The sequence below is a fragment of the Lichenostomus cassidix genome, chromosome 14 (assembly GCF_008360975.1).
Source record: "Lichenostomus cassidix isolate B80296 chromosome 14, HeHo_3.0, whole genome shotgun sequence".
NCBI classification, from domain to species: Eukaryota; Metazoa; Chordata; class Aves; order Passeriformes; family Meliphagidae; genus Lichenostomus; species Lichenostomus cassidix.
In genome coordinates, this window is record NC_139495.1 from 4,601,564 (window position 1) to 4,623,377 (window position 21,814).

The 21,814-nt window shown below is 42.0% G+C and overlaps 1 protein-coding gene across 5 annotated transcripts in view; it reads left to right on the plus strand.

The window, feature by feature from the left end:
• The window catches only part of MAD1L1 (mitotic arrest deficient 1 like 1), a 340,910-nt gene that overhangs the window by 93,263 nt on the left and 225,833 nt on the right, over positions 1-21,814 (plus strand). For all 5 annotated transcript variants that reach the window (XM_085074561.1, XM_085074563.1, XM_085074564.1 and 2 more), the window contains exon 11: positions 7,172-7,316. In XM_085074561.1, coding sequence (XP_084930687.1) covers positions 7,172-7,316 — 145 coding nt within the window. The remainder of the gene's footprint in view (positions 1-7,171; positions 7,317-21,814) is intronic.

Sequence of the window (21,814 nt, forward strand, 5' to 3'; positions counted from 1 at the left end):
AGCTCCTCAGCTCTCATGCAATTCCCAGATGACTTCCCCGCTCTCTTGATAAGCGTTGGTTGGAATGTATAACAGAAATTGGAAATATTCTTGGTGTTCATGTTGCCTGTGTGGTATGACTGCTTCACACCAGTGCTGGAGAGTTGGCTCAGTGACTTGACAGCTTACTGGGAGGGAGAGGAGTTATTATATGCACTTTATAATGCAAATAATGCTGGATTGGGTTGAGAAAAATGTGCAGTGCCTTCACCTTGCTTCCCACTTGGGACTGTGCAAAACCTGAAATGCTTGGGATGTGTATTTGGGGCTGAGTGGTGGGGAAGGGCACAGGTAAGGGCTTAATCCCTATAGTGAGGGGGCAGCAATAAAAAGACTAGTACAAAAAAGAGTGGGAAGTTTTGAGTTTCTTCATCACACTCAGGCACAGGCGTGAGTTCCTCCAGCCCAAAAGTGTGATTATAGATTGGTAACTGGTGAGGCCAACTGCATTATTCACTCTGGTTCAGACCGAAATGAAATCATCGAGGGCAATTTTCTGTGTCACACTTCAAGGTCAGACGAGAGTATTTATTATTCCTTCTCTGTTTATCTGTGAATGCAAATTGAATTTAGTGATTCAAATTGATGAAATGTTAGAAATATAAAACTCATCAGAGCCGACACGAAGAGAAATTACTGGGTAGAGCTGGCCAGTGACTTCACCAGCCCATGTACAGGCCTTTGTTTTGATTAGTAATTATTTCAGTCTTTGGGTTTTCTCATTCAGAGTTTTGTTTCAGTTGTTGTCATTTTTGTTTTCAAAGAAAAAAGTGTAATAACACTTTGAAGCATTTAGAATTTGAATTAGATGATGGAAATTGAGCCAGCTGCAGAGAGGGTGGTTGGATCCTGGCTGGAGAAAAGGTTTTCTTTCAAAATTCTTCCGTGGGGTTGTTTTCTGGGGGCTTGTTTGTTTGTTTTCCTCTCTTCTGTGACAGTTCCTTTTCTCCAGTATTTTGCTCCCTTGTGCTGGATGCTCAGAGCTGGGTGAGGGATGATGGGGAAGGGAGCAGCCATTTGGCATCTCTTGGTGCTGAAGCTCTATGTGTTGCCTTCCTGCAGCATCATCCACAGGCTGACCTTCCTCACTAGCCAGGACCATGAGGAGAGCCAAAACTAGGAGCTGCAAAGGGGATCAAATGAACACAACTGCTAATGAAATATTGGGAGTGGAGGTGTTCCTTTCCCAACTCCCTGTCATGCATTTTTGAGCAGTTTAGAGAACACCTTGACTTGGTTTGGAGGATCAGTCTGTGGTCAGAGGGCATCCTGTTCTCTGCAGTGTAGAAAAGACACTTTAAACTTGTTCTTATCTCAGAATGGGAGTGGAAAATCCTTTCCAGGGAATGCCCTTTTAAAATAGTCCATCCTCCATAATTGCCAAATGCCACATGGAAATGATGATGCAGGGAGAGATGACACATGCTGTACTGGCTATATGTTGTGCTAATCATCACAGAGGACTCTTGGTTTTAACTCCTGCTTTTTAATTACTTGCATTTCATTAAGAACATTTAGTATTTGCTTCTCTCCAAGCACTGCAAAGGGAATCTGTTTGCTCAAGGTGCAACTGATGCTGACTTGTTGATTCAGAACAAGAGCCATGAGCATCTGCACATACCAAAGGCCCTTAAAGATTTGTCTGCATAAGCTAATATTAATCACTTTGTTTATTCAACTATCAGTTTAGTTTCTCCTGTAGCCAGTTGTACTGAAGCTAGGAGCATTTTCAGGTGCAGTAAGTGCACAGCAAGCAGTGTGGGTTCAGTGGTTTTTAAATACCTATAAAAGTTTTATTCACCAAATAAATGTCTTTAGTAGAAGCTTTGGCCTTATGAACACTTCAGGTTTAGAGGCTTAGAAAAAGGACATTTATGCCTGTAGTTATTTCACCCTTGAAATATTTCACATTCCAGAATTCAGTGATGGATGTTCGAATTATTGAAGTTTCCACGCAAAACCAAAACAAACCATGGACGTTCCTCATGAGTTAAGGCACTGCTTTCATTCCCATCCTGCTGGTGATGTGGAAGGCATGTTTAACACTGTGACAGTGATTCTCACAGCGAGTGGCTGATTGAGTGTCTGTTCAGGTGGAGCCACCCTGGCCTGTGGATTTTGGCAGCATTCCTGGGCTTGGCTCCTCTGGGTGGCTGCTGCCAGCAGAGCCCTGTGTGCTGCAGCCTGCTGACCCTGTAATGAAAGGAAGCTCACAGTGCCTGATGTGAATGACTTTTAGTAAATCTTAACTCCTGTCAGTCAATTATGGCCATTGTACTGGGGCTGGGGCAGAAGCTGTGTGTTATTTCTTTTCTCCAACAGTTCACTTTGGTGGAACTGTGTTTCTGTGCCTGATAGTTATGCTGCTGGCTAGAGAGTAAAATTAAATACTGTCTCAGAGATAAAACATTGTCAGTGTACCAATAAAGCTCCAAATGTCTGTCTGCTTCTTACCCATTTCATCTGGCCGCACTAGCAAAATAATTCTCTTTATGTTGTTCCTTCATTATAAATTCAGAATGATTTCAGTCTTCCTTGTATGTCTGGCAGCAATGTGATGTATGATCTGTTTACTTCTGAATAATTTTTGATTTATGGAAGCCTGATGCTTATATAGTGAGTTATACAAAAGATCTTTGAGAAAATACAAGGTGTGAACCAAGAGAAGGTTTGCAGATGGTTGCTGAAGACTTGGGAGAAATAAATAGCAGGAAGAAAGCTTGTTTTCCCACCAACTCTCTGTAGACCGTTTCATGTAGTATTTTGTGTAGCAGTATTTCATATGCCTCTCTGTGAGGCACAGTTAAAGCTTTAAATAAAATATAGCCCCTGTGATAACTTCTACTAAAGATGTTCATATTTTGTATCATTTCTCTTTGTGAATGTAGTGAGCAAATAGATAACACAGACCTGTTGGCCCCCACAGCTCCCACAGCCCCAGCAGCAGGACAGGATTTGAGGGCAGGGGTGGATGCTGCTGCTTCCCTAAATCCACAGTTCTGCCTGGGAAAATGGAAGCAGAAAGAGATGCCAATCTGACTGTGGTAAAAGCACCCAAACCTCTGACTTTTGAGCTGAAATACTTGTAGCACTAAAGTCTCCTCCTTCCTGATGGTTGTTTTTCTGGTTTACCTTCCCTAAATGTTAAACTAGTGTGGGCAGCTCCGTTCTGCAGCTGTTTCAGAGCTCCAGTCTTTTCAGCAGCATTTTTAAATGGATCTGTTTTTTTCCCTTTTTAACATAAGATGGATATTTTTCTGTTTTGCCAAGCCTCACCTTTTCTTTCCTGTGTCCCTATCTAAGTCAGACTGTTTTCAGTGTCCCCCTTCTGTTTTCCCTTTTTAATTCCCATCCTGGCTGGTGCTGAGGCAGGTTGGGCAGAGGCTGAGGGGGGAAGTTGTCTGTGTCACAAATTGGAGGTTGGAAGCATCCTTGAGGGAGAGCACAGACAGGGATGTCCTGCTGCTATCCACTGGACAATAACAGACATGCTGGAGTTACCCTGTTTCTGCTTATGCCTTTGCATTTGCTTATAAAACCTGTGGGGGAGGAAGTGGAATGAGAAATAACATTTTTGTTCAGCGCTCTGTTTATCAGTTTCCAGCATGGTTTATGTGTGTACGTGTGGATTCATTGAGATGGCTGCGAGTTGTCAAGTTCCAGGAACGGGTGTTCCTTCATCCAAATGCCTTGCTACAAAACAATTTCCCCTGCTCCTTTTTGCCTCATTAGCTTCTGCATTAACCCTTTTTCTTGGCTCTGACACGAGCATGTTGATCGCTGCAGCGCGTTTCTCCTTTCCGCCGCGCCTCTGCAATGGCACTGTCACCGTGTTTTCCCTCTGTGCTCCTCCGTGTTCTTCCCATCACACTCTGCTTTTCCCTTTGATGTGATCTCCTCCCTGACAGTTGGCCCTGCTGCTACACGTGTCTCATCTCCTCCCGAGCTACAACATGACCCAGACAGTGTTGCTCTTCTAATTGTCGCTGTGGACCCCTTGTTTTCCTCTCAGGTTCATACACAGACTGGTTCTGGCATCCTGTTTGCTTTCTCTGTAATTTTTTTTTAGTAACTCTGAGGTGGTAACTTGGCTACTGAAAGGATGGAATGATTAAAATAATGTTTTATGGATCACCGGGGTGGGGGAAGCTGTCAGCTTCTTTTGTCATTTTTGAAGGAGATTATTAAAATGTATCTTACAGCTTCAGTATTCACTCTGTGCCCTCATTGTTCTCAGTCTTTCAAAGAATATTCTGGAAAATGAAGTTTTATCATTAAGATTGCATTAAAGTGGATTACAGAAGGGAAGAGCAAAATATGAAGAGTCTCAACAGCTCAGAACAGAAGGATGTTGGCATCTCATTCACTGGGATGTGGAACAAGGAACATTAATAGGCTGATAAACAGAAATGACTTTTTCTCTTTAAGGCTTAAAAGGTTTACTTTGAACTTGCAAAGATTTTTTAAAATGCCACTTCTCCAAGCTTACATTGAATGGAGAACTTTGGGCCTCTTTTTTTTGCTTTTTAATACTCATATTGAGTGAGCAATTACTTCTGAAAAGCCATAGGTGTCATCAGGGTGGCAGAAGAGTGCACAAGCCTGGCTTTAAAGGCTTTTGCTTCTGAGCACCTACTTTCAAATCCTGTTTTGTGTCAATAAGAAACAGAACTTTCCTTTCGGATTTTTCCTTATAGAGGCAGTTCGTGTTGTATTTGGTGCAGTTTCTGGAAGAATTATCAATTTGTCCAAAGAGAGGAAGAAAGGATCTCAATAATGTGCTTTGGCATGGTGTGGAGAGTTGTGAGGAAGTTGAATTTCACGCCTTCCATAGCAAGGAAACCTATGGTAACAGTCAGCTCAGGAAGTTTGAGGATTGTCCCTGCTGTCATAGGCATCTCTGGCATTTGAATTTTAGGTACATTAACATCACGTTTTTACTGAGGCTGAAATATAAACAGATGAAGGTGTTATTTCCATGCAGTGGCTGAGGAAATTGCCCATTTGTCTCTCTTTGCTCAACTTTTCTCATGTTTTAAAACAGTTGTTTTCCAACCGAACTTGAGAGTTTTGTGTGTGGCTGAATGTCTGTGCTCTCCATGAGATGTGAATCTCAAATATTTTTCATTATTTTGGGAAGGAAACTTAGCACATATCTCATTTTTCTTGGTGAATGTCAAATCAATCATAATTTGTCGGTCCACTCAACATTTATAGAAATAAGTCACAATATTAGGAGATGAAGAAAAAAGATTTCTCCATTGTCTTATCAAAATGTTTTGCAATAATCAAATGTAAGATTTTGGCTGTTTCATAGTAATTAATCTTATGTTTGCATTTTTTCCTTTTGTTCTGACTCTAATCAGAGCAAAGCTTCTTTGATAAAGCAAAAAATATTTGCAGTAAGGTTTCTGTAGTGTGATTTTAATTGTTACAACACCGTTAACGAAGGCTTTGTACTTACATTTACCCTATGCATAAAAAGGAATATTGTTGAACAAACTGTAATGAATCTTAAGGCAGAAATTGAGGTTACCAGGTCTTACCCATCCTTTCTTCCCTGTTTTGAGCACTGACCTGCTGCAAGCCTATCAAGGCTGACCTGTGGGCATATTCCATCCCCAGATGTTACTCTTGGCTCTGGTGCCCATCTTAACTGATGACTTAAAACAGATCCAAGGAAGCAGTGGTGTTTGATAATGCAATTATCCAGTTTCAAATGCAGATATGAAGCCCTCTTGGTGAACCTTCCTACCTGAATGTAACAAAGAAGAGACAATTACACAGTTCCCAATTATTGAATTGGTCTGTGAATAGTTCCAAATTGAACTGGAGCTTTAAACAGGTTTATAATTCATCCAGTGCTTTAAAACAAATACTTTTTTAAAAGAAAAAGATTTTGAGGTAGGGAGAGAGCTGCTTTGGAATTCTTGTGAATTCCTACATACATTTCCCAAGAAATACAATTTGGTGACCTGGCAGCACAGGTTGTGCTTGATTTATGATAGAAGTTAAGTATTCCCTTTTGGATCTATCTAAACAGTACCTTAACAATAGTGCTATTTTATTTAAAAGCATTTTTATTTATTTTCTTTCAATTATAATGATGAATAAGACCCCTCAGGAGCACTCATAAATTTTCCAGTGTTGTTTCTAGCATTGGAGAAACAAAGTTCTTCTGTTTCTGACTAAGCTGGAGTTGTTGAGCTTGATCTTTCTTACTTGCTTGAGGGTTTTTGACTTGTGTGCAATACTTTTATTTCATGTCCTGCTCACTCATTAAATACTTAGTGAGCAGTCTTGGATAAACTCATCGTATTTAAATTACGAACTGACTCTTAACAATCACAGGAGCGATTTCACTGTTATTTTGTCATTGATCAAGGGTTTTCCAGCAGTTTACGTGTGATGAGCTGCTTGGTGTGAGCCTTGGAGCAGCTGCCCATCAGTCCCAGCAGCAGCCTGAGGGCTGAAGGGCACACGTGGAGAGCTTCTCCAGGAGCACACGGATAATTGTGCATCACCACAGCGTGCTGCACAGAGAGCTGAGGAGAAGAGGGCCCAGGCTATTCTGGTTTAATTGAGGATCATATCCACGTCTCAAAAGAAGTGCTAATCACCTGGCCTCAGAAGACATTGCTCTTCCAGCATAGGTTGCTGGCAAGAGCAATGTGCAGGTGGTGGCTGTAATTACTTGCTGAGTCCTATCTGTCAGTCAAAACACATCATATTAAACCTACTTTTTCTTCTGCTTTGTTAGAAAAAAATGAAAAGATCCAGTGGAGCCCAATACCGTGTGGTGTTTGTTGAAAACAAGGCACGTTCTCAATGGCAAACAGATTGATTTTGAAACAGATATGCAATTATTTAAATGCTTTGTTCATGGGAGGGTGCAGTAATTGTCTTGTGCTGCACAAGAAGCTGTCCCTGGGGTGGTTCTCCTCTCATGTCTTTTTCTGACAACGGCTGATAATGAGACTGCAGCTCCCTGGCTTCCAGTGGCGCAGCTGGAAGATGAGAGTGACACCGAGCCCTGTGTCATGGTGATGCTTCTCCTCTGAGGTTTTTCTGATCTCCCTGGTGGTTGAGAGGCAGCACTCCAGAGTTCACAGGTCTGTATTATCTCTCTTAGTGCCCGAGTGCTGGAGAAGGCCCGGCAGCAGCTCCAGGAGGAAATCCTGCGGGTTCAGAGCCAGCTCTCAGAGGAGAGGAAGAAGCGTGAGCACCAGGAAGCGCTGGTCAGGCGGCTGCAGAAACGTGTGGTGCTCCTCACCAAGGTGAGTTCCTGCACCATGCTTGGAAAAGCCCACGGCCTTATTTCTTTCTGCCAGGTGCAGTCCTTCCTGTTTCTTCTTTGTTCACCTCCATAACTGGTGCTACAAAGCTTTTCTGGGGTCTTTGCATAGTGGGTGCCATGAGAGACATGAGACTTGTCTTTAGGACTGCATTGCAAGTACCAGTGCCTCCTAAAACTCTGCTTGTGTTCCCCCAGCTGGGCTCCTGCTGAGGATATGTGACTTTGTCTGAGGCTTGGCATCGATGTGAGGGCAGAGAATTGAATCATGTTGTTGCTGGAGTGTTTTGAGCCACTGAAGGGAATTTATAATGGCTTTGGCTGCATTGCCTCCTTTCCTAAAGAGAACGAAGTGGCGGCACCTTGTCAACTGTTCCTGTGGAAAAACAATTTACAGAGAGTAAGAGATTTGCCTTCCTCTTACGCTGGAAGTCTGTTCAAATGTAATGGCAAGCACTAGACCAGTAAATTGAAAATACGTTTTAAGATTCTTTCTATAGAATATATCAAAGGGGTCTGCATCATCCTATATCAGGTGTGCTCTCATGATGAAATTCTATACAATAATTCTGAAGCTTGCAGAGCATTGAAAATTTTATATTAAATTCTGAGAGCTCTCTTTGCACAAAGGGAATAATAATTCGCTGTGGTCAGAATGAGAGTTACTTCACTTTCCAAGAATACAGCTTGCAAAACTTGCCTCATCTGAGCAATCTCCCTGGCATTATAAAGCTGCTCCCGAAAATGAGCTTATGTGTGTGCAGAAGGTCAAACTCCAGTAGTCAGAGCTCCTGAGAGGGAGTCAGGCACATCACCGTGTGGGGAGGCAGGAGGGAAAAGCACTGCTCTGGTGCCTGAGCTGGAGGCTTTGATTTTCAGTGTCAACTAAAGCATTTTGATCGATTTTAATTGTGCTGCACCCAATTTTGTGTAATTCCCGTGTCATTGTTGAGCCAAAGAAGCTGTGATGTATGGTGCAGTAAGCAGGGCTCTTGAAGCATGAAGCAGCCACTTTACGAGAGGATATTCCATCAGGTCTTCTGACTGCAGAGTTTGATGCCACGGAGAGTCACAGAGGTGCAAAGAGAAAAATGACAGCAGCTCTTTCAGCTTCACACCGAGGCAGGCACTGCAGTCAGGGTGGATGGACTAAACTCTCTCCATGGAAACAGAAAAGGCATCTCCTCCTCAGCCTTTCTGCTGCCCCCAGCAGCAGGCAGCTCTCCATAGTGTTCTAGTTTGGTACTCCCATGACTGGGTAAGACACAGGTGGATGCTGAGCCTGATAAAAAAACCTTCCTTTACAACCTTCTCAGCTGTCTAACATTGTGCTCGACTGCTCAGCCCTGAAGGAAGTTTCTCAGATGGTTTCTAAAATATTCCCTTTGTTAACTTATTTCCAGTGCTCAGCAGAAACACTTTTTGTCGTAGAACACAAAAATATCATTACTTGCCTTTAGGGATAGGACAAAACCACAACAGTATTTTGTTGTGTGGTGGATTGTACCCTGATTTATATGGAAAGACAAACCTTTGCTCTGTTTGCTGTGCTCCCCCTGAAGAGGAGTGTAGGAAAATTTGGAAGTGTCCTTCCTCAGACCTTTATTTATCACAAATAAACTTGCGTTTTGACAGGGGAGGTTTTCAGCATGCTCAGTGATTCCTCAACTGACCTGTTTTGAAGGAATAAAGACTTTGCTGTTCTCTGAAAATTTATATTCCATCCAGAGAACGCTGGGGTCCTTTGTGAAAAAGTACATGCATTATGGTACTTGGACAATCTATCCTTGGCACTGTTTCTCCTGCTGGTTGCTCTTCTCATGCAAAATCAGAAGAAGAAATTTCATTTAATTAAAAAAAGTGTGATATTTTGATTTAAAATGAGATTGAGCAAATATATTTCCTGTCAAAAATAATTATTTTACATTGAAAGCATATCACCTAGAATGGTATTTAATCATCTAATTAGTGGCATCACTAGTATAGCGTGCTTCTATGTAATTTCAGAACAGAAAAGATGAGTTCTCTCTATTCAATCTTTGTCTTGCTAAATAGGACTGCGAAAATCTAATTTGGGGGAGACCATTATGTATATGATTGAATTGCTATTGCTTTTGATGGTATGACTTTTGCATTTGTGTATGTTTGACCCTCTGCTAGGGCAGTGAATCAGTTGCTGTGTGCTGAGCAAATAAGGCCTGAAATGCATCAGAGGTGTTTAACAGTGCAAGTTTAATGCTGTAACAGTTTTCCTTTCTTTGGGCTCAAACTGGAACCTGGAACTCTCAGTCCTTGAATATGTTTTAAAATACGAATAGAAAACAGTAAGTTGTGCTTTGTTTGGTAACAGCAGTAACAAATATTTCAGTAGTAAATGTACTCTCTTCAGGGGGTACTTGCTTTGCCACTCTGATTCCTTCTCACTTCCATGGCTGCTGTTTTTTTCCCAAGATTCAAGCAATGCTTTGTGGCTCTCACAGCTGCCTGTCTCACTTGTCAGTCATGCTCCTTTGCCACTTGCCACAGTCTCTGTCCATCTTGGTCGCTCTCATATTTCCATTCCAGTGCATTTAACGTCTCTGTCCATTGCTTCCCTCCTCGCCTCATTTGCTCCTTTTGGGCTTTCTTGATCTTACTTGGCCCTTTCCAGTTGGTTTACTGCTCAAGACTGGCACAGTTGTCAGTCTGGGATACTTCAGTGCATCACTACAAATCTCTCTTCCCTGGCAGACCTGAAGAACAACATTTTCCAGTCTGACATGTTAGTGCAGTGGTCCAGCCCCATCGATTCCACTGCTGACACTGGGCTGGAGTAGGAGCTGCATCCTGATGATTGCTGCTCACAATCCTGATGATTCCTGCTGTTTAAACATGTTGGTTGATCATTTTGTCCCATATGTCCTTGTAAATCAGGGCAGCACTGAAGTTTTCTGATTTACATGTTTTCAGCGAAACATAAGACAGGTTTGGACACCACTGAGGCTTTCAGACGTTGACGGCTGGAAGGTTTCTCCACGAGTGTCACTCCCTTCACTTAAGGTGATGAAACAGAAATTGATGTTTGAAGGGATGGATTCACACTGTTTCTCTCAGAGATCTGCCTGGCTGGGTTTGCTGTCTGTCATGGTTTTTGCTTTCCCTTAGCTCAGAGTTTCGGGAAAATCTTTCATCTTTGCTTTAGTACCTGAGGTAGTTGTGATACAGCAGTACTGGGAGATACCTGAAATGCTGGGGAAAGACCTAGTGCACCTCTGCCCTTTTCCCTGTTTGATTCACTGCTGTATTTGCTTTGAATGCCATGTTTATTCACACAGTTCTGTATTTGACTTTTGCATTGTCCTTACGGTTGTGAGTGTTTCCCTTTTTTGAGAGCTTTGCACACAACTCCTGGTCTTTGTTTCTGAAGTGGGCTTGTTAAAAGCAGTCAATTCTGCTACTGAATGGCTAAAATTTGAATCTCTTAGAAAATTTTATATCACATAAAGGCCTCCAAAAATGAAAAACCCTTTCTGAAAATCCTTATCTGAGTGTAAGCAGCTGATTGAGTCAGTGGAAAGCAAGCTCTGGTTATTTATTTTAGGAGGGCAGCTTCCAGAGGGCACAACTGGGCCTTGTGCAGCAGAAGTGAGGCTGGAGAGCAGCAATAAAGGCACACTGAAAAGCTCCCAAAGCCATCTGATGTGGAGGGCCAAAGGTTGGCCATCATCTCTTCCTCACCTCGAGTGTTTTTACCTGGCTGTGATCAGCCCTTCCTTAGCTGCTGTCAGTGCTCAGAGCTGCCAGCCTCTTCCCCTGCATGTCTTCAGCTCAGAGACTCCTGAAAGCAGTGATTCCTTCTGTGCCCAGAGCTGGTGGATAAACTGCAAGGAGCTGTAGAGGGAGCAGGATCAGCCCACCCCACTTGCAGCAGAGACAAAATGCCCTTTTTTGCAGCCAGGACGTGATCCTTTGCAGGAAGCTCCAAACATGAAGCCAAATTTCAGTTCCTTTTTGTCACTTACTCCAAATGAGTCCAATTTTCTCCTGAAATTGTAGGCTTTGTGAATGCACAGTGCCATAATTGCAGCCCTTGCTCTTGTATAAGGCATAACACAACCACTGAACTAATCTGCTTGTGTTGGATGTTGTTGTTTCTCTGTGTTTATTTCCTGTCTGTGCACTTGTCTGCTGTTGGGTACTCTGCTGCCCGGAGAAGAAACTGAAAAATTCCCTTTTGTTTCCTGAGCTCTCAACCAGATCATGTGATATGACAGGAAATCTGTTTCTATTGAGACATCATTTAGGCCATCACCATAAAAGTTAGAGATTAAACAAGTATTGATTAACCAACTCCAGCTGACTGCTGATACCACGTGTTCCTGGAGATATCAGTCAGTGTGAAGTATATTAGTGACTCCCAGAGCTGAGAGTGGCAAAGATGCATCAGAAATGGGACTAGGTAATTAAACTGTTCATTAAGCATGGCAGATGCGGAGTTCATGACTTGATTTGCCATCTGCTTTGTTTTGTAATCAGTAAAGATTTAAAAGAATGCTGATGCCTTCTCTGTCATATTGGGTCCTCCTTTATGTTTTTTTTCTGAGGAGGTAGATAGATTATTTTAAAGCACAAGGAAGTATCTTAAAGTTCTGTATGTGCAGCGAAGAAGGTGAGTTAACCCTTTTCCTGGGATATGTGAAAAATTAGCTGTAAATTCAGCAGTCAGAACTGTACTTAGTAGCACTAAAAAAAGCCACCTGGGCAAGGCAGACCCTTTGGATGTCATCCCCTGAGCTGTGCTCTGCATCCAGACACCACAGCTGGCCTTGGGGCAGCCCTGAGCCATTCCTTGGGGTTATGAGCAGTGTGCAGTGCTTTCCCTGGATGTTAGGATACTCACTCCTTCCTTCCATCCACTTCATTTCTCTTTGGAAGTCATTTCAATAGTGCTGTGCTTCTGCCCACAGCAGCATGGTTGTGAACTGCTGTCAGCCTGACCCTCAGCCTGACCCCAAACCTTTCCCTCTGCTCACTGAGTCTCCCCTTTGCAGGTTTTGATAGACTCAGAGAAGTTACCTTACTTTTTATGCCTGCAAATAAATACATTTTAAGGTGATTCTACTTCTCCTTGCTCAGGGATTCGGCAAGGTTTGTGAGTGTTTCCTTAGACCATCCTGCATGCTTGAGAAGAGGGAGAAAAGATACTCTGTTTGAAGGAGACTCAGGAGCCTTTTAGATTGAGCACAGGTCTCTCTAATTTCAACTTGATTGTATTAATCAGCTAAATAATTTCAGAGAAAAGGGGCTTGGTAGTTAGGGGTGAAGGAGGATAATAGCAGAAGGAGACAGAAGATCATTACCAGGTGTGGGAAAGAGGCAAAGAGAGGATTGCTGCTTGTGGAGTGTAGGGGCTCGGAGCAGGTCACTGCTGAATTTTAATTTTTAGTAACCAGTAGCATCATCAATTTTAATTCCCAGACTCCTCTTGTAGGATGCCTTTTTTTAAAGAATGAAGACCAGCAGGTCAGAGATGAGGTAGGTGCTTTTGTGAATAATCTTCCCTGTTGTGAGCTGGTGCTAAAATGATCCTGAGTTCAGTCTGATGCTGGGTGATTGTTGGCCTTTGTGCTTGTGGTTTCCCCAGGTGTATCTGGGGTGTTGGATAAAGGGTGCTGAGTTTGGTGAGGAGAAAGCAGGATTTGGGAATGTGAGGACTGCTGCCATAGGCATTTTCTGCTGGGGTTAGGGAAATATCCCACTTTGGTTTTGTTGGCTTCTGACAGCCTTTTGTCTGTGAGGTGGAAAGTGTTCCAGGGAAATGGAGTTCTGTGAGAAGTTTTTTAACACAGGTTTTTTGGGGTTTGGTTGGGTTTTTTTGTTTGGGTTTTTTTTTGGTGGTTTTTTTTTTTTTTTTAATTTGTTGGTTTGGTTGGTTTTTTGTTTGTTTGGTTTTGGTTTTGGGTTTTTTGGTTGATTTTTTCTTTTTGGTTTTTGTGGGGTTTTTTGGGTTTTGTTTTTCTTTCTTAATCATCTTGCAGTCTGCATTGTAAGGATCTTGAAGCCACGCTCTTACCTTCCACACCTAACAGCTTGCTAGGATCTGCTGACCTGATTCCAAATATCTCTAGATCACAGAGGCTGAGAGTGATTTCCCTCCTCTGTCTCTACCCTCTAATTTGTCTGCTTCTGAGTTTTATTTAGCTTTTAATGGAATGGTCTAACTCCAGTTTTCATGGAAGTTGCTCCAGGGAATAAAAAGAACAAACACAGACTTTATCAGCCTCGCCTATTCCCTAAGTCACTCAGCCCTGCCCCTAGGGAGGCACAGCAGTGCTGATGGCTTCACCCTGGCCTTGGCATGAACCAGCCACAGGATTTATTGAAATGGTTGCATCTGCAGCACTGCCCTTCCTGTAGCTTTCTGAGCACGATCCCACAATACTCCAACAGCACTTTTTGCAGGCACTTGTACAGTGACAAACTAACTCTGTGCTGATTTATACTCGATGCTTCGTTATGTTCATTACAAGATCCTATTTGCATGCTTGACATTTTAAAATACTGTGTTTGGAATGTGTTATTTATTTTGAGACCTTTATTAAGCAACCTCAATCTAAGGGTTTAATTGTTACTGATAGCTAAGAGTATAATTACCTCGGTAAAATATCATGGCTATATTAAGCAAATGGCAATTGTCTTCCAGAATAAAATGAGTACAAGCCATTTTCCCTTGAAACAGGTTGTTTCACGAGGCCTGCTAATATAATTTACTAATACAATTGCAGAATTTCTCTATAAAGAATAAATAAGGAAAGTTGAGATCGATATGTGTGCAGAAGGGACTGGCTGCAGCAGTGTTGAAACAGTGCATAAGGACCATTTGGGAGGAGAAAGTATCTTTAAACTAAACCAGAAAATGTTACTGCTTCTCAAGTGAGATTTGCAGATTTCAGAAAGTCAGGAGAACATGGTTTTGCTGATGTGGGCTCCCAGAGCAGTGCCTGCTTCTCTTTTGCTTGATTTTCTTTGTTGGCAGCGTTCCTTTCTTTGCCTGATTTGGTCATGGGTTTACTACTCACTGGGTTTTTTTGACTCAGTGAAGAAAGCAGAAGAACCTTCCTTATCCTGCTCCAAAATGACTTTTCCAAGCCAAACAATTCCCCTAGCCTGCCCTGTCAGTGTGCATTGGTCAGAGGTGTCTGTGCCTCTGAGATGGAGCTGTTCCCAGGCTGTGGGCACTGCGCATGGTTGGGACTCAGTCTGCCCTCACCTTCTTGTTTCCACTGCATCCTCTCTAGTGCCATCTCTTGCTCTGTTGTCCTAATTCCTCACAGCTGGTGGATAAATTTGCCTTTTCACTGACTTTGGATATTCTACTTTGTGTCCCTCTGTGGTACCTGTAGGAATTGGTCCCAGGGAGGTGATGTGCTTTGTTAGAGTTGAGTTTTAGCACCTGAGGACTCTCAGCTGCAAATGGTGAGTCTGAGTTCAAATGCCCAGCCTGGAGGCAGAAGATGAATTAGCTCCTGGGCCTGGCTTCCCTTTCCCTTTTAGAAGAATAAAAGAGCTCATAAAAATTATCTTAGCAATTTTCTGGGAATCGGTTTTGTGTAATTCTTTCTCTTGCCTTATTATGTATCTGGTAAACCTTCATTACTATCTTTATATCTGATGTTTTTGAGGTGGAGGCACAAGGACAGCCTCTGTATTCTTACTGATGTTATCTCTGACATAACTTCTATTTAAGCAGGGAGTTTAGAGGGTTTTTAAAAATTTTATAACAATTCAGACTATGCAGCAAAGTTAAAAGTTGTATTTTATGAGGTATTTGTGGAGAACAATAGAAATGTGATCTTTTTTTTTCCCAGAATACTGACTGGATTCTGCTTTGTTCTGCCCCCACTAGATGTTACGCTCACTGCTAAGAGGTTAGATTATGAAAATTAGAAATATACCCATAAAAGAATTTATATGACCTTCAGTTCTCATATTTCTCTGAGAGAAAGGGCTGTAGGACTTCGAAAGGTAAAATATTCAATAAAAAGAAATTAGGTTAATCCAATGTTATGGCTGAGAATTTAAACTCACCCAGGTCAGGTAATTCAAAGTTATAGTTCCCTTGATGCGTGTGCTGTAACATTTATTCCCGAGCTCCTCAGCTCTGAATGATGAAGAATGGTTGAGCAGGTCTGGCAGGGAAGCAGGAGGGAAGATGGATGGGTGGAATAAGAGAGTTATTGTTGGGGGAAGCCAGGCAGAACAAACCTGACTGCTGGGCAGGGGCTTGGGCAGCATCCAGGGATGGGGAAGGGGTTTAGGATTTCTGAACAGCAGGCTCTGAAATACCAGCAAGGCTAAGCTGCAGAAAAAGGTTTTTTTTTTTTGCATTTCTTTGTTCCTCAGATACTTAACGGTTTGAAGGCATTAATCTCGCTGCCTCTTAGAATGGTGGTATTGCCACAGGAACTGCAGCTTTGAATCTCTGACTTCTCTCTGTTTAAATTCCCAGCCATAAAACTGGATTAACTGGGTTTGCTTCAAGTTGAATTGCAGGGGATTTTTTTTTTTTTAAAAGGATAGGAGAGAGAGATAATTAAGTAATTGCACAGTAGCTTATTTCAACATGTGATGTGAGCCTCTGGTAAGAACAGCTGCACTACTCAGACACCAGTCAGAGCATCCTTTCAAATGAAGACCCAAAATCTTTATAAAACTGAAGGACTGTCTGGAGAATCGAGGAGTTTTGGATTGCTCCTGGCACAGTATCATGCAGTACTGACTATTTTGTTCAATGTGTGTTCACAACATCTCAGGTCAAGCATTGCTTAAATTGATGAATATATTAGGAGTCAAATGAGGTTTTACAAAGCATCTTGGAAATGGTCTCTGACCCATGATTTATTGCATTGAGGAGAAATGTACTGTTCCCTCTTCTATGAGCACATTTGTTTAGGTAGCATTTTGGATAGTCAACAACTGTTTAACAGAAGCTATAGAAAAGCTGAAGAATCGGTGTAGTTTCAGTTAATTAATTTTGATTGATGCCATGAGATGATTATATCACAAGTTTCTCAAAATACAGAACAGCTGCTGGGTTTTTTAAGTGCTGTGTGGGGCAGGACCTGTGAAAAATCATTAACTGTAAACTTGTCTGTTCAGGTGGAACCAATTTGGGACAAAGAAGGATCTGAGGCTTAGTTTTCTGTCTGTGTGAATCCAGAGCTTCAGGATTTCCCTAGAAACATCGCTGCCTTTTTGAAGTCAAGAATTTAGAAAGGGATCAACAGGTGAAGTGTGAGTATGAGACAGGAAAAGAAGATAAGCTTTTTACATCAAGATGGTGTTGGACTTGCTTTCTGTCAGGAGATCTCTTCTCATGAGACTCTTCTGATTTGTAGAGGTTGTATCTATGAAGGTCTTACAACCCCGTGAGTGATCCAAGCTGTTTTATAAGCATAGGGAAGCATGGCCAGAGTAATGTTTAAATAGATCTGTCTGTGTCTGCATCTCCTTACTTTCCTTGGGTAGTGAAGTCCCATTTTCCATCAGGATTCCAGCAGATGTGTGGATGGGAGAGTAGCTGGGAAAGCTCATTCTGTGCAGTCAACATGTGATTAATTTAAAGATAAACATGGGTGTGAGGTAATGTCTCTTTCAGGATGTGCACACAGCATAAAGCCATGTGCTTCTACAGGGCACGTGCAAAAGGAATGTGCAGCTCCCAAAATGATCTAGTGTCTGAATTAGAAATTAAAGCAATTTAACTCCTTTCCTCAATTTCTGTTTTTGTTTTTTGGGTTTTTTTTGAGACATATATATATATAAGCTGCAGAAGGTTTATGTTTTATGCTTGTAACAGGAGCTCTGCTCTGTAAATAGTATTTTCAGCTTTGCAGATAAGGAAACACTTTCTGACTTTAATAAATTAATTTTCTGTTGATAACATACTACCTTTGGAGACCAACTTTTCAGGTTGACATTTCTATTATATTAATTACAAAGAGGAGAAGCTGTGCTTGTTTTGTCATTGGGAAATGCCATTTGCTAAGTTATTGGAAAGCTGACCTTGTCAGAAGTGTTATTGCATTATCCCTCAGCGAGGGCCACCACAACTGAATGACAAGAAAAAAATGCAGAAAGAAAAAAGCAATTTCAGGAGATATAATGAAATCAAAACAAAATGCCTTTTATCCCTCTCCAACGTGAAGATGTTTATTAAGATAGCGTGTGTAAGAGTTTGGTGCTGGGGGGAAAAAAATGCTTGTGAACAGTTTGGAGTTGTTTTTTAAAAATGAAAATCACCATTCAAGAGAATTCTTGACCTTTTGCATGAAGTGAACATGAACAAGAGGCAGACCTTACTCCAGTGACATCTCTCCCACTCCCTGCTTCTCCCTGTTTTCACTACATATCCCTGGCCATTATCCTTTTCCCCTCTTGCTTATTCTACACATGAGGCTAAAGGGGTTCAGCCTGCAGGGACCAAAACCCAAGGGCTGGGCTGGGGGTGACCTTTGCCACCTCAGTGCTTGGAGAGGTCACCCTGGGATCATTTTTCCCATCTCTGGTTCACTCTGCCAGTTGTTTAAGTAAATCTCAGCTCTTCTGTTCGCTTCTAGCAAAATGCCAAGCAAATAATCTGTTTGTTTTCTCCTTTCCCTCCCAGTTTAAAACCACAAAGCTGTTAGTTTTTTTTAGCACCATCCCTTGTTCTCCCTAAACACTGGGGAACAGCAGCAGCTGCACATTCCTGCTCTGCCTCAGTGTCCCATCCAGCCTTCTGCAAGGAGCTGCCTGCTTTTATGTGCCCCTAAACAATCCTGTGCAGGAAAATACCACTCAGCTGAGTGGGCATTTCATCTCTGAACATGTGGGATACAGCAGGACACACTGAATGTCTCATTCTGCTCATCCCTGTGCTGGAACTGGCACAGAGGTGCAGGTCGTGGGCAGCTGAGTGAGTGGTTCATAATGGAGCATGGTCATCACACTTTAAAAGCTTCAAATGAAATCTTTTCCAGCAAAGAAGGTATTAAAAAAGCCCCAGACAGCTATTTAACTTACCCCGTCCTTTTATGTGAAGCAACGTGTTTCTTATGTAATATCTGTGCACATGAATTTGTCATGTGTGGTGTTAACCTGAGGCTATGTCTGTAGCCCTTGCCTTCCAATATTGGCTTTTCACTTGCATAAAAGAGAAGAAAAAAGCCCTGCTGAATTCCTTGAAAATAGCCTAAATGGGATGCTGAGCAGCCGTGAATAATAGCCAGGTTTATAGTTTAACTCTCTGGGAGCATGTGCTAGCTGGAGGGTGTGAAACACGTGTTCTGCATCTGATGTTTTCCTTCAGAAAACCCAAGGAAACCAGAAATGCAGAACTAATTAACTGTGCACACCTTCCCTGCCTCGCTTTCCTCTCTGCCTGCACATGGATTAGTGAGTTCTGAGGTTCTGAAGCTCCTTCTGCTGCAGCTCTTGGTGCATTTTCTGCATCAGGTTGTGTCCCCTGCTGTGGTTTACTCCCAAATGTTAGGAATTTCTTGATCCCTCCAAGCAACCAGCTCAAGCTGACTCCTCTAAATCTGTCTCCTACCAAAATGCTATGATTTGTGAGTTCTTGTTAAACTTTTCCTAGCTGGGCTGAGATTGGCGTGCTCTTTAGTCAGTGTTTCTGTTCTCACTACTTCTCCCTCTGCCAGAGGTAGTTTTTTCCTGCTTAGTTTTCCTTTAAGAAGAGGGAGCAGGGATGTGGAGTTGTTGCCCCAGCAGTTACACAGGCTTAGTTTTAATCCCAAAGTGCTCCACTGAAGGAACTAGATTTCAACTGTAGTCAGAACATCCAAATATGTGTATCCAGTCGAATTAGCAATAACAATAGATAAAGAACTTCCTTCCCACCCCAACTAGTGGGCAGGGGGTCATACTTTGTTGGCTTTATGGAAAATTTGCTGTGTTTTGGATGCTCTTCAGCTGACAGAACCTGCAAGCTGCTCCTCCTCAGCTGCTGCTCTGTGCTCGGATCATGGCTCTGCCTCCACACAGATGAATGGGTGCCTAACGATCTGCAGCAGAAGTTTTGATTTGTAATTAACTTTCAATATGCTAAAAGGACGGCTAATAAAATTAAATGCAAATTACAGAGCTCACATTCTTCATGCAAATACAACTTAAGAAAAATGGTATCTTCCCATTTTGCTGCATTGTTCAGATGTAACAAGAGCGATTGCTGCTCTCCCCAGGGACAGCTTTGGGACTTACAAGGTTTATTCATCCAGACCAATGAGTTCTTTTTCCTGGCAAATTTTTCCCCCAAGAAGTAGAGATAAGAAATTCTGAGGGAGGTGGGGGAGAACCTTCTTGATACATTGCCTGTCCTTTCTCTTTTTTGTCCTGGGACTTGGTCTGGAGTTAAATGTGTTATAAATATCCAAGTATCAATGCTTGGTAGACTTATGAGAGCTGTTAACAACTAATGAAGGTTAAATGCTGTCTATTTTGGGAACCTGAATGACTCTGTCACTCACATTTTAGCAGTACTCAATGTCTGGAGCTGCTTTTTTCCTTCTGTTGTTCCTATGAGGTGAAGGAGCATTGATATCTCAGTTATAAAAGAGAATGGGGAACAGAGATGCTTGGGTGAAAGAACTGGAGACCTGAGCCCAAGTCAAACAGGAGTGCTGTGGAAGAGCTGTTAAACTTTTATTGTATCTCCTTCTGAGAATGTTTGGGGTTTTTTTATGAAGTCCTCCAGTGCAGACTGCTGTTTTCTGTGCCTTACCTACAATGTGACAATGACCTTCCTCCAGGTGGCAAATCCTTTGCTGCAGCATGTTTCTATGTATTCCCTGATACTGCCTGCTCCACTGTGTTGCTATCAGCATTTCACTGATTTTCTACATCTTTTGAGTCTTGTCATATCCTGGAAGCATCTGGTATCATTTTGGTGAGCCTGTGTTAGTACAAGGATCTGATTTTTTCCTGGAGCTGTGTTGCTGAAGTGGTTTTGTGTGTGGAGGTTGTGGCTGAAGTCCCTTCTCTCCTCTCCTCTCCTGCAGGCTGTGTCTGGCTGGCATGTCTGTAGGGATATCATACCTCCCAAGGGTGTCCAAATCAAATCCCTAGGAGGCTGTGGTGTAAAAGCTGCCTGTGTGCACACTGTGTGAAATCTAATGTATTTCCCTTCCTCTCTGCATTAACTCACAGTCGTGTGTGATTTTGCTCAGTCTGTTTACCAGCCTTGGCTCGTCCGTCATTATTGATATTTTTAGGTGCTCCAGAACGCCTCACCCTTGTCTCTAGACTCTGCTGACATTAATATTTTACGTTGTCAGCTCACATCTTGCCGTTTGCCCCTGCTCCACTGCGCTAATAATGATCCTGAAGGAAACTTCTGCCTCTAATCCCCAGTGCAGCCTCCTGCTAATTGCTTTCCGTGGCAGGGAGGGCTGCTGAGCTCCTCCATCAGCCAACAGGTATTTGACTCTCACAAAATGATTAAAACCCAGGGATGCTCGGTCATTTAAACAGACTTTTAAACCCTGTGCTCACTGGCTGGCTCTCCTGTGAGTTCTCTCAAAGAATTGTTAACTGGTTCAGTTTAAATTACTTTCACAAAAGCTTGTGCTTATCTATCTCTGTTTTATCTTGTTACACTCAACTCAAAAGGATGCTTTGAATTCTGAACCTTCTTAACTAATTTTCTTAATGTTCAGGTGAAACTTCCGTGCCAATGACTCTAATTTCCCAGAACAACCTTATCTCTGCTTTCAAAACAGAGGAGGATGTCTGCTGTCTGGTATCTCCAATAGGATAGCCATTTTTAATGATAAATCATTTTATTCCTTTTGTCTGTTAACACCTTTGTTATTTTTTGGTCTTGGGTGAATATCCAGCTTTGAGATTATTATTATTATATCTTCTTAGTGCAGTTTAATTTCTTGAAGCACTTAGCTGCCTTTATCACAGTTCTCTGGTTAAAATAGAGCAGAGGAGCTGTGATGATTCTTTTTGGAGCCTCTATCTTTGCAGGGTCAGAGTGTGCAGCTAGTCATTTGTGCTTCTGATAGACTCACAGGATTGCCCTGAACATACAGCTGCCCATCTCAGCTTTGTTTGGGGTTTTATGTTTTCATAGTGTTGAAATTTGCCTGCCTTTAAAATACAAATTAATATTATTGCTGTGGCTTTTATTTACTTGAAATTCTCCATTATGTTTTACATTTACATGACCTTTTCTTGCTTCATGCAAGCATCGTGACTTTCAGTGTTTTGATATTTGTATTTGTTTTCATCTTTATGAAACTGGTAATGTTAAAAAAAATCTATGGAAATCAGCAAGTTTATTTTCTTTCAAATCCTGTTGAAGATATGAGATACTCTTGCAAGTCCATGTATTTCAAGTAGCAATTTCTCATTCTCTTTTCCCTGTACAAGTGTCTGAATATCCCATGAGATTTAACAGTGTTGCAATGAGTAAACAAATCACTGTATTCCCAGAGAAGT